The 12,363-nt window shown below is 36.0% G+C and overlaps 1 protein-coding gene across 2 annotated transcripts in view; it reads right to left on the reverse strand.

Annotated features, from left to right (window-relative positions):
• The window catches only part of TNPO1 (transportin 1), a 74,032-nt gene that overhangs the window by 21,146 nt on the left and 40,523 nt on the right, over positions 1–12,363 (reverse strand). For both annotated transcript variants that reach the window (XM_082302207.1, XM_082302206.1), the window contains exons 6-14: positions 11,989–12,095; positions 10,735–10,868; positions 8,385–8,466; positions 7,588–7,710; positions 6,989–7,107; positions 4,630–4,690; positions 3,839–4,007; positions 2,174–2,326; positions 746–971 (exon numbers count right to left, since the gene is read on the reverse strand). In XM_082302207.1, coding sequence (XP_082158333.1) covers positions 746–971; positions 2,174–2,326; positions 3,839–4,007; positions 4,630–4,690; positions 6,989–7,107; positions 7,588–7,710; positions 8,385–8,466; positions 10,735–10,868; positions 11,989–12,095 — 1,174 coding nt within the window. The remainder of the gene's footprint in view (positions 1–745; positions 972–2,173; positions 2,327–3,838; positions 4,008–4,629; positions 4,691–6,988; positions 7,108–7,587; positions 7,711–8,384; positions 8,467–10,734; positions 10,869–11,988; positions 12,096–12,363) is intronic.

Here is a 12,363-nt window from a genome sequence, read left to right on the forward strand (position 1 = left end):
GGCGGTTGCTACTATTATTATCATTTATTATCTATTATCACTACTATTAGTTTCAGGTGTTCAGAGGCAGATGTAACTGCTTCTTGAAGAAACCTTAAAAACTTGCTGTGTACACTCCAGTCTGACAAAAACTGACATGTACATTTTTTTTTTGAGCCACATGCACAAGGGGTGCACCCATTCCCATTCCATTAATGTTGCGTCCACTAATTAAGCAATATAGATTTTTTTTTTAAGAAGTAGACCAGGGGGAGAAGGGAATCTTATCTCCCAACATCTTGCTTCAGGAGAAAGATAGTATGCCTTGAAATAATCATAACTGAAATGTTTTGGTAATGCTGAGCTAAGTATAACAGTATCAGTAATCCAATTACAGAGTAGCTTTCCACTGTAATCAGTTCTGCCCATGTTCATAGACAATTTTAAAAAATGCCAAATTTCTGGTCAACGAAACATCATATATTGAAAGTAAGTGTTGCAAACAGCTAATTTACTACAATATATTATTTAGGCTGGTGTTCTACATACTCTGAAAATAAAGTGCACAAGAGCAATAGATGTTAACTTTTTTCATGTTATTATAACTTGGGAGAAAGTTGCATCTACTCCAATGTAAGAGAAAGAAATACATTAAGAGCTAGAAATGGAGGCATGTATTCACTGATAAAGGCATTAAAATAGCTTCCCACAGGAAAAAAAAAAACCAGCATCATGGATAGTGATGTTTGCTTAAGCTTTGGCTTACCTGCAGGCAGCTTCTTGTACTCTCTTGTTGCTATCCAAGATACGCTTTAGCAACTCAGTCATTAATGGCTTCAAGTATGTGTCTGGGGGTTGACTAACTACCCAGTGTGCATAGCGACTAAGAGTCCAGCATGTAATGGAGCGCACAAGAGCCTTTTTGTCGGAGAGGCACTGAATAAGGTGAGGGATTAGCTCTGGAAGATATGGAATCATACCCTGCATGCAGCCTGGAAAGAAATATATAGCTATTGCAGTACCAGAATTAATGAAAAGTTCCATTATTTTCTGTTTCTGATGGAGAGACATATTTTCATTCTCTATCACAGAGGAACACAACACGCGAAATTAAAAATACAAATATTTTAACAAAGCAAGTCTACCTAATTTATATAAAGTTCTAAAAAAACCCCTTAAATAAATAACAGTTATATTAATTATAAGTATTATAATTACAATATTATATAAGTAAAATACTAAAATTCTTAAATAATAATTAAAATCTTCAATTAAACTTATATTCTTTTCAATTACATTTCTACTTCAGTGCTTCCCCAATCTCCAGAAATTTTGCTTTGTTCAATGCAGTATAGGAAGTACATCCAAATAAGGTTTCTAAAGCTTGAAGTTCCTATTTCAGTCTACTCAGAGTAGGCAAGAAAATACCAAGCAAAGAAAGACAGTCTTGACAACAAATCATCACATGAAAAAGGATTCCTTAAGAAATTCAAATTTCTTTGTTTTTCCTAAAATTGTACAAATATTGACCACCAAAAAAAGCTGCACCCTTCAAGTCAGCAAGGGCAGTAAGACACCAAGATTTGTCAGAAGTACTAACTTCTACCTTGCTGGACTTCAAATCAAAACCAACTAAAAATTTTCTAGTAGCAGTAAAAAAAGTATGTTCATTAGACACTGCGGGAAAAGAAGTATAATCCAGGCATGGACCCAAATCTACTTCTTTAGCATTCAAAAGGAACAGAGATGCTGGAACTCCAGGCAAAAAGCCAAGCAAGACTGTAAGCAAAAAAGAAGGGAAGTTAGCCTATTTTAATTGGAGAACCATCTGCAAAAGGCATCTTAGTGTAGTGAAATCACAGGAGTGGTCTTCTCCATTTCTGAAAACACTTAAAATCTAAGTGTTAAAATTTATTAAATAGTTATCTTCTATGAAATCAAGGTAGTATTTTGGGAGAAATGAACTGCAAAAAGGAAGAAATAAAAGAAATTATGTAATCTGTTTAGCCTCCCAAACGTGCATAAGTGTGAAAATGAAAAATAAAATAACTGCAGTCACCTATCAGAATATGATGAGATTAATCACCAAAACCAAATCAGCCAAGGACATATACTTGTTTGCATTAGTAAGTTCACCCGAGCTGCTTTAGAACCAATTAAAAAATCAGCAACCTGATATGAACTGTTCCCTTACCTTCAGCAATTGCACCAAGAACAAGGATACCAGATTCTTTAACTACCCACTCAGGGTGGAAGAGCAATTCCTTCAACAGTGGCAAGATGTGTGGCAGAAGTTCATCACGAAATACATTAGCTAGGACATCTAGAGCAGCAGCAGAACATTTCCCTGAAGGGAATTAACAGTGTTAATCTCTGCTTATTATACAAATAGTTGTAGTTAGGCAATATAATCCCCTTTTTAACTCTGAGCTGCCAGTGGATTCTCAGTGCATGAGCAGGAAATACACTTCCACTCCATTACACTACAGAGAGATACACTGTGCTCCTGCGCAAAGCCACAGCTCTTAGAAAGTAATTTTTATTATAATATCAGTTCCTTCCTCATCTGTCAAAGAATTGCACTGGTCTCATTAGTAAGCAATGCTGCTAATTGTCAAGCTATGCTGGTGCTTCCTCTCTGCTCAAACTAGAAGTCAAATACGGCACACTGGACATGAAATAGGGCACACAATTCTGATTTTCAGATAATAAAAATTTTCACAAATCCAAGTAACATATAACATTACAGATTTCTAAACTGTTCTACTCTTTCTCTTTTAGGCCACCATTCCCAAACAAGTTCAGCTTTCTCACCATTTTAATCAAAACCATGCATCACAGGGCACCTTATGTCATTTGAGCTTTTTTTCAGAAAAGGCGTATTTAATTCTGCAATATCTACACACAGCAGTGGCAAGAAGAGCATTAAGAATACAAAACTACTTTTTTCCCAAGATGCAGCTTTACAGAAACAAGCATATTTGCACTCATATTTTCAACAACAATAATTCTCCAGATATGTCTCAAAATTGTTTAACCATAACCCTGAAGTTACATTCACCTGTTCTAAAAACTTGTGGCCTTAGGAAAGAAAACCCTATATGGCTATGTCCACATCTCAAAGCATTATTCCACAATGAGGCTGTTTGCAATGCATATTCAAATCAGATTCGTCAGAATTTCACTAGCTATTTCCCATCACTGAACTTAAAAAACAGTTAGTGGTGTTTTCTTTCCTTGTAACATGGCCTATTAGCCTAAAGGTCCTATGACCCCCACAACAGGCCATCTGAACTCTGGTTTCGTCAGAGCCATCTCCTACCTTCAAAAAAACTAAAGTACTGTATTCTGGTCAGAAGCAAATTCACTACAGAGAAAAAAAATATTTGTAATGGCCACAGGTAGTAGAATGTTCACATGGGAATAAAAACCAAACCAAACTGAATGAAACCCAATTTCAGAGAGAGGACTGAAATTAAAGAAAGCATTATTAAGCTTTTTTTTTTCTCTTTTTATACTGAAATTAAAAAAGTCATACAGGCTTTTTATTATTTCATAAATTAAAATTCTAAGTCCAAAAGCTCCATTGAATTGTATCAAGTAAATATTTTTAACTCGATCTGCCATATTAAAAATAAGCTTACAGATGGATAGCTTTCGTCAATACAGTTATAAAGTCAAAGTGTCATCTGAAAGGCTCTCCCTCCAACATACCCACCAATTATGTCAGCAGATAGTTATTTCTGTAGTCAAAAACAAAGCCTCAGTACTCCTCTACACAAACTTGTCTTTTTACTGTGGTTCTTGTACTATGCAAATAGCTCTAGTTTAAAGCATTTCACACATTACTTTGACATACTTAAATTCCAGTCAGAAATAGTATCATCATCATCAAGTTCATCATCATCATCGTCATCATCTTCAATACCATCTTCTTCATGTTGCTGAGCCACCGTCTTTGAACGATGAAAACGAGGCCTTATGTCCTGCTCACTATCTGGAATAGCTTCGTCTTCTTCAACATCCCCCTGTCATTAAATTGTTTTATCAGATAAACTAGTCCAACTGTATTGCTCAAGGAAGTTAACAATGGAGTTTTAGTTCAAGATTTTGTACATGTGTAAAAGATTCACATCCCATACAAAAATACCACTGTTCCTGTGTTCTACTGCTGCATTTACCAGAAAAACAAAAGAAGATACAAGCAAGAGAGGTACGCTCACCCACAAAGTATACTTCTTGTTAAGCAATTACTCAATAAGAATGAAATAGAAAGAAGTGATTGAGAAATTCTGATACACAGACATATGTAGTGATGGAAAAAGCCATGTATTCAACCTAGAAGGCATTAGAATGAGTTCTGAACATATTTTCATGTTGCATTCCTGCAGTAGTTCATGGTAATAGTATCCCAGCTCTGCCTATATTGTGAGAGGGGACTGGGGCAAAGCAGGAGAGCCACACTTTTTTTTCCAATAAACATGGCATCAGTTGCATTTAGTAATTGCAACACCATACCTTGCCCCAGAAAGCTAATTCTCCACTGAAGAGATGGTAGGCTAGGCCTGCCCATTCTGATCGGAATCATTCTGATTTATAGGTCAGAACCTAACCAACTATTCCAACAGAGTAGAAGAAACTGATGCTCACCTTCAACAGAATAATATCAATCTCTGAATATTTCATACCATTTACCAGCACAGGTATCAGCCTACAAAGAAATATTTATACATATCAAAACAACACATAAAAAAGCAAGCCAGCTTTCAGTTATATGGGCCATAATTTTGGTTGTGACCCTCACCTCCAACTCAAAAGAGAAATACTTTAGCCTGATAAAAAGAGCAGTAACGAAATCAAGTTCCATGTCATAAGATTCATCAATACTTTGTAATGAGAAAAAGAGTTATTTCAAATTACAGACTTTTAAACAGAAGTAGCCAGATGGCACAACTGATGAACGTATCCTGAAGCAACTTTCAGAAATTACATCTGTAGGTTTTCCAGTAAGAATTCAAACTCCCATAATATGCATAAGTTGATTCTTGCCAATAGTACTTGTCACTTTATTTACTTGTCAATGAAGACTCTACCTCATCACTGTCAAAGATGGAGGCCTAACTACATACAGCTCTCCTATCACCTCGTGATTACTTCAGGAGGACAAGCCTTCAACATTGCAGAAATCTTGACTAATTCATATTAGGATTTACTTCATTATTAAACAGGTTATGGTTATGGGGCTCCAACTGCACAGATATATAGCTAAAAAAGTAGTAAGGGAAAAAGTCAAATACTTCCCATAAAAACATGTTTGCCACAACAAAAGAAAAAATCCGTAAGAATATATAAGCCAAAGGAAACCATGGATGGATGCAGCAAGTGACAGACTCAATCTTGCTATATTCTGCACGTGAGTATTGTTTCTGAAGGTATCAGGCTTGCTCTAATATTCACGCACTACAATGCCACATTACATTTTAAACTCTGAATGAAGGAATAGTAAGTATAAACATTATCACCAATTCAGTGGCATTTCTGCAGCATACTTTGTGAAGTATACATTGTATAAGAAAGCTACAGGCATAAAATGGAACAGATACTAAAAACCACATGAACAAGTTTTAAGAAGATCTTGTCCCACTTTTAATTCAACTTACAAGATTTTAAGATTACCAAGTACTGACAAGCTTATACAGCTCCCTAGTGAAACAGGACTCGCCAACAAATAGGTTGTCTTAAACACATATGACATTGAAAGATCTTGGGGAAAATATGCTGTGACTCAATAATAATTTGTTTTTCTAGAAATGTAAAAGCTTTTTTAAAAAAATGAGTATGATGCTGTTGCAGTGTCAAGGTTCATGTAGGCCAAAAGAGATTTAATACTAGTAGTTATTAACTATGTGATTTGTGTTGGGAATTTGTACTGTGTACTATCATTCTTTTGCCTTTTGAACTACAAAAGTAGGAATTAAATCAGACCATTTTAAAATTTAAAAATAATTTCTCACAACTTATTCTCCTGGTTTTAACTCCTATTCTTTCTCTGCTACAGTACATGTTTTAATCTCAATTTTCTACTTTTTAATTGGTTAAGAAAACTGAAATTTTGCTTCCTTTTTTTAATTACTTCACATCTACAATACTTATTTCTGCTGAGAAGGGTGTGTCTCTTCTGTCATTCTATTCTTCCACTCAAAATCTTGAGAGAACCCTCTCCTAATTTAAAAATCTTCAGTGCATATATGAAAAGAAAGAGTATTCATTTTCTGTCAACACTGAAGAATTAATTTCCTGTTGTAAAAGACTTCAAATCAGTCTGGAGGAAGTTGCAAGCACTGTTGCAGACATAAAGATGTTTACACTCCAAACATGGATATTTACTCCCATTCAGTCAAAGATCTATCTCTTGAGGCATAGGAAAACTTTTTGAAACTTCAAAAAAGTAGGTTTTGAAACTACTATCAGGCTGCATAACTATGAAGGAACAAATTGTACAGGCTTTCTTCAAGTTTAAATTGTAACAGTAATTGATACAAAATTGATTTCTAAATCCAAGTCATGTCATTTTGGTTTATGCTCTTTTTAAAATGAAGAACCCTTTGCATGACTATGCACATTGAAGCATTGCACAGAGATGCCTACATCAGCAGTAGTCAAGACAACACGTTCATGGTACACACCAGATATTATGGGTAAGGTCACGTGGAGTTGTTCACTTGAGCTTAAGTGCATTTTACTGTATCTCTGCATTCATGTGAAGCGTAGCAGCTTGTTAACTTCCTAGCAAGCACTACAGCAACACAGCTAAGTTGTTTCTGGAGTTCACTGGGTCTGAAACCCTCAGAAGTCTTTTCAATTTTACTATGCACAAGAACTAGCTATAGAAGAATTCTTCTAAGCTGCAATGACATATACACTGTCTCTAAGAGTATCCATGAACAAGTCCACTGAAATTTTAAGAGAACTGTCTCAAAATAAATGAGTTGTAATACTTGATACTTACTTAGTAAGATGCCGACATAATACCTCTTTACAAATCGGCTGTTCAGCCAAAGTCAGCCAAAACTCACAAGCCTCCAAAGCCACATTTTCATCTTGGTCCTGGGTCCTTTGAAGCATGTACTACACAATATAAAAATTAATTACTTGTATAAAATAGAACATTTATGTAAGAACTTTTCATTAGCAGCCCAAAGAGCATCTCAGCAATGTAAAATAACATGCCTTAACCTTGTTATGGTCAACACACCCCAAAAAGTGACAGACAGCTTCAATGTGCAAACTGAAACAGTTTCAGCACTAGTGCTAGATTTTTAACATAATCTTCTCCCTTAGGGTCAAGCAATACCTAGCTGTGATCCCAGTCATTTCAGGATAATTAATTTAATGAAGAATAAACAACTGCCATATGCACTGCCTGTCAAACACAATGTCAAGTTGGCAATTAGATAAGAATAAAGTTTTGCAATCTCAGTCTTAAAGGGAAACAAAGAATCGGCAAGAGCAAGAGCAACATTATGTGTTCTAAAGAATGCTTTTTATTTATTATTTTTGCAACGTCAAACAGGGGAATCTGCAGAACATCCAGGAAAGGAGACTCACCTCAACTATACTAATCATATGAGGAAGCAGGCGATCCATCCGAACTTCCAGCAACATTACCAGAGCACGGCAAACATTTTTGCGTACTTCAGGCTCCTCATCACCAGCCAATGCAAAAAGATTCTGTTGGAAAGTAGTAACAGTTGAAAAACCTCAGTTCATCATGTTCAGCTTGTATGAAAATTGTCATTACTGGCTGACTAAAGGAGATGTACTTTTGTACTTGCCCAACCCACACCTCAGAATACTATTTTATTTTTTAAAGACGTACGGGTTAGCAAATTAACGCTTCAGTCTCTCAGTGTGTATTTTATACATGAACATGACACTGTGTATTAACACTGGCACAGGACAGTACTTCCTGGATTATTTTTACCTCCTAAACATAAATTGTGTCAGTACACAAGAGGAGCAAATCAAATAGTCCAGACAATCCAGAGCCCTTCTCGTCCAAGTTCAGTAACAGCATTCAGACAGGCAGACAGGCCCCAGTGACATGCAATTCTCAGGACAGGTAAGAGAGACAGACTGCTGCCATTATTTTTGCACCTTTACACAAGAGCTTCCCCTAATTAGGAAAAATCTTTTGAAATACACCTACTTCTTTCGCTTACAGGGTGGTTAGCTCTGAGCACAAGCATACAGAATGAACTTCAATCCATGGGGACTGAAGCTAAGAATGGGCAACCAGAAATGCGGAGTTTAGGGGTAGAGGTGGTTGCACAACATAGTTCAAACCTCTTGATAAACCAGATAGGTAACTTGACTTAAACCTCCAACCAAGAATACACACCCACCTCAATAAAAGAATCTATGTGCAACATAAGAGCTTGAGTTCTGCTGATGATAAACTGATTGACGCATGCCACTGCATGAGACCTACAACAGAAACAGTTAAAATATATATGTTTCATGAGTTAAAAACATTTTTTTAAACTGTACTCAGGCATCAAAAGCATAAACCAAGTATCTTCAAAGGCAAGAGAGAACAAATCTATGCACCTGTAGCATTACCAAGCAAAATTACTAAACTACATTTTAAGTACTGCCTTATACTCTTACATACCTAATAAATATTTAAAAATAAAGTATTCAGTGAATAGGGTAGGATGACTACAGCTGGACTATTTGCTCTGAACAGTATGTATGTTCTTTTTGAGCATATTATGACTGTGATCTTCTCAGATAGTAATAATTCCATGCAAGTCAACATGGCAATATTTTAGCCTGACCTTCTTTGTTGTTGAGACCACCTTTGCAACATGTTTAGAATTTAGTGAGACCAGAATACGTCCACAATGTAGATGTAGCTTAGAACAAAAACACACTGGTAGTTGGATACCTACTAAAACATTTGTGGAAGAAACATTCTAAGAAATGAAGCACTGTTCTTCTAACCCATTTTATGCAAAGCCATTACTTAAGAGGTCTTTTTCATTCTCCAACACAGAAGTCAAATTCTCAAGGTAGAGGCACAAGGCAAAACTACCTGTAAAATGCTTTGAATATTCATTACAGTATTTTTTCTACTGTAACTCCAAATTTCTATTCTGTTTAGACATTTCCTGGAAGACTGTGACATAAAACATTGTTCAAAAGTTGTCTTTTGAGTGAATAGAAGTATTGCACTGACACTACTAGTCCTTTTCATACCTCAGCATTATGTACTGAAGCTACGCTGTGGGTTGGCAGGTAGCCTGCTTTAAACTTTAAACCGGTTTAAGTTTCAAAGCCATGAACATCGCAGCACAGGAAAGAAGTGAAAGACCATACAGTGTGGTAAGGAAAAAAGAATGTTTTTCTTCCTCTTTTCCAGCTCCAGAGAATTATTAAGTTTACCTTTCCACAAGACCAAGTTCACACTTTGTCACATGATTTTCTTAGCAAACTTCTTTTATAGACGATTTTCTGAACTGTATTAGAATCCTATCTTGAGTTATAATCTTCATCTTAGTCTTCACTATCTACTACTCTTGGCAATAAAGAACTGCCACCTTAAAGCCATCAGATATAATTTTCAAACAGAAGATAAAACACATTTCACAGAATCATGAAGAATCATAGAACAGATGAGGTTGGAAAGCAGCTCTGGAAGTCATCTGGTCAATGCCTGTGCTCAAGCGGGGCCACCTACAGCCAGCTGCCCAGGACCACATCCAGCGGGCTACTGAGTGTCTCCAAGGACGGATACTCCATCACCTCTCTGAGCAACCTGTGCCAGTGCTTGGTCATTCTCACAGTAAAAAAGCTATTTTCTGATATTCAGAGTGAACATTATGAGTTTCTGTTTGTGGCCACTGCCTCCGCTTCTGTCACTGGGCACTACTGGAAAGTGCCTGGACACTTTTTTTCCTCCCTCTCTTCAAGTATTTACATATGTTGATGAGTCCCAAGTCCCTTGGCATTTCCTGCTATGGCCCTTTGCTGGAGTCTTTCCAGTGTATCCATGCCTCTCTGGCACTGAACATTCCAGAACTGGACACAGTACTTCAGGTGTGGCCTCACCTGGAAGGTGAAGGGAAGGATCACCTCCCTTAAACCAGCTGGCAATACTCAAGCCCAGGATACCATTAGCCTTCTTTGTGGCAGGGACACTCTGTTGGCTCAATTCAGGGTAAAAAGCTACTGCTCTCTGTAGTGAATACTAGCAAATACCAATTTAATTCTGGAATTTTTCTTTTATATTGTTACTTTGGAGAGATTAATACAGTTTTACAGTGAAGGGATGATGAACCCATTTAATTTGATTCAGCTGAAAGTTCAGTTAAATGCAGAATTTGTTTCTGTCAGAACTCAGAAACTTTTGTCAGCAGAAGAATTTTCACTCTTCCATTGCTGAAGCCATTACAAAAGGAAAGTAAAATTGTTATTTCTAATCAGAATATTAAGTTCTAAGCACAACACTGAATTTTTTGTAATAACATGCAAAAACTGAAACTATCTGATTTTCAGAATCATTGACTGATTGTATGAGGAGGTGACATTCTTGTATTAACTATGAAGATCAACATGAAAATTACTGATGCATGGAATCTCTGTGGGTCTCTGCAGGATCATTTTAAAAAGCTAAGTAGGTTTTAAACCGATCTACAAAATAATTTAAGTAAAATTTTAACAGGTAACTGTAAGTACAACTCATAAACCTACCGTATTTTTGGACTGCTGTGCTTGAAGAACTGCAAGAACTTGGGTATCATGATATTGAGTGGCCGGTCCAATACATCACTATCTAAAATTTCAGCGGAATCTTCACATATCTTCTGAAGAGCGCCAAAAGCGCCCTGTTTAAAAATGAATAAACAAGTAAGTAAGTCTCTTCTTTCGCATTTTGAAAAAAACAGAACTGAAGACTTCATATTGAATGGGTAACTTCAGCACAACACAGTAAATGCAGCTACTTAATACTATAAATGCAGCAAACTAATTAAGATTAAATTGAAATATTCTTAAAGGCATTTTATTTAAACCAGCATCTGAGCATCTGTCAGCTCTCACACTGGGAGAGTCAGCAATGAATAAGTGGTAATTTTAGTTTGATTTGATGCTCCTCTATCCAAATATATTTTAAAAAAATACTTAAAAGCTAATTCTTATTTGAGAAGTGAGTAGAATGAGGCAGAAGTATCCAAATTAATTGCATATATAATTGTATTTCCTTTCATAATTCACTATGGGGCAAAACAGAGATGATAGTCAATTTGAGTTTCACTTTCAAATGTAAGGGTTTTTTTTCCAAGAGAAAGCAGCACCAAAACACTATGTAACAGTGCAGCATCTTGGATCATTAGTCATCTCTGAGGTTCACTTTATACAAAATGCTTCACACTTTCATGGAGACATTATCAAGTAATTCAAATGGTGTGATCACAATATTTTTTCACATCAAACATAGCTTTATATTTTTTCTCATAGTTTAGAACTGTTATTTACTTATTTCCCTTCATACAGACTGGACAAAACAGTTCATTTCACCATGATATAGCAATCAATCACTTTTCCAGGTTAAGTTACAAGAAGAATGAACACAACTTTTATGTAAGAGAAAATTCAGCATCATCTTAATGATGCTAATGGTGCCTAAAAGATTAGGCATCACGAAGTGGTAACTTCAGGAGACTTCTCAGCTGAGATACTATGACTATCCATCTGCAATCTTATTCTGCTTTTATGCAAAGGAAATGAATTTGTTTGAATGAACAGTAAGAACGTGGACCACAGGTAGAAGAAAAAGTATCAAATCTGAGCCACTGTTCTCCAAGGAGAACGCATGGGCACGTATAAATACATACAGACATGCACACATGATATATATGTATATACACATATACATAGTGTGTGTGAAGAGAGATAAAAATAATCAAATTCAGATGATCATCTTCTGTTTTCTATAAATCTCATTACCTCACAGGTATTGTAATCTTCAGAATCCAACAGGCTGCAAAGCTTTGGCAAGAGTTCAGGCCAATTCTGTAACTCCCCTTTTGAGGCAATGGTTGTTATCAGAATCCCTAAAAGAAACAGAAGAATGGAGAAAATGAGATCTCACATGCTTTCACTTGTTTCATATCAATTTTTCTTATTTTCCTCCTCTTAAATATCTAAAGAACTAAGAAAGTTATGGTTTTGTTAAGACTGGCATGCATTAAAAGAAGAAGTACATTTAATTCTAAATGTTATTTGAAGGGCTTTGAACAGCAAAGGCAGGTTGCTCCTTCCTGCTGCTACAAAGGGATCACACATTAGAAATCAAGCACCAAGTAACTTCACTTAAGGAAG

The sequence above is a fragment of the Coloeus monedula genome (assembly GCF_965178545.1).
Source record: "Coloeus monedula genome assembly, chromosome: Z".
NCBI lineage: Eukaryota > Metazoa > Chordata > Aves > Passeriformes > Corvidae > Coloeus > Coloeus monedula.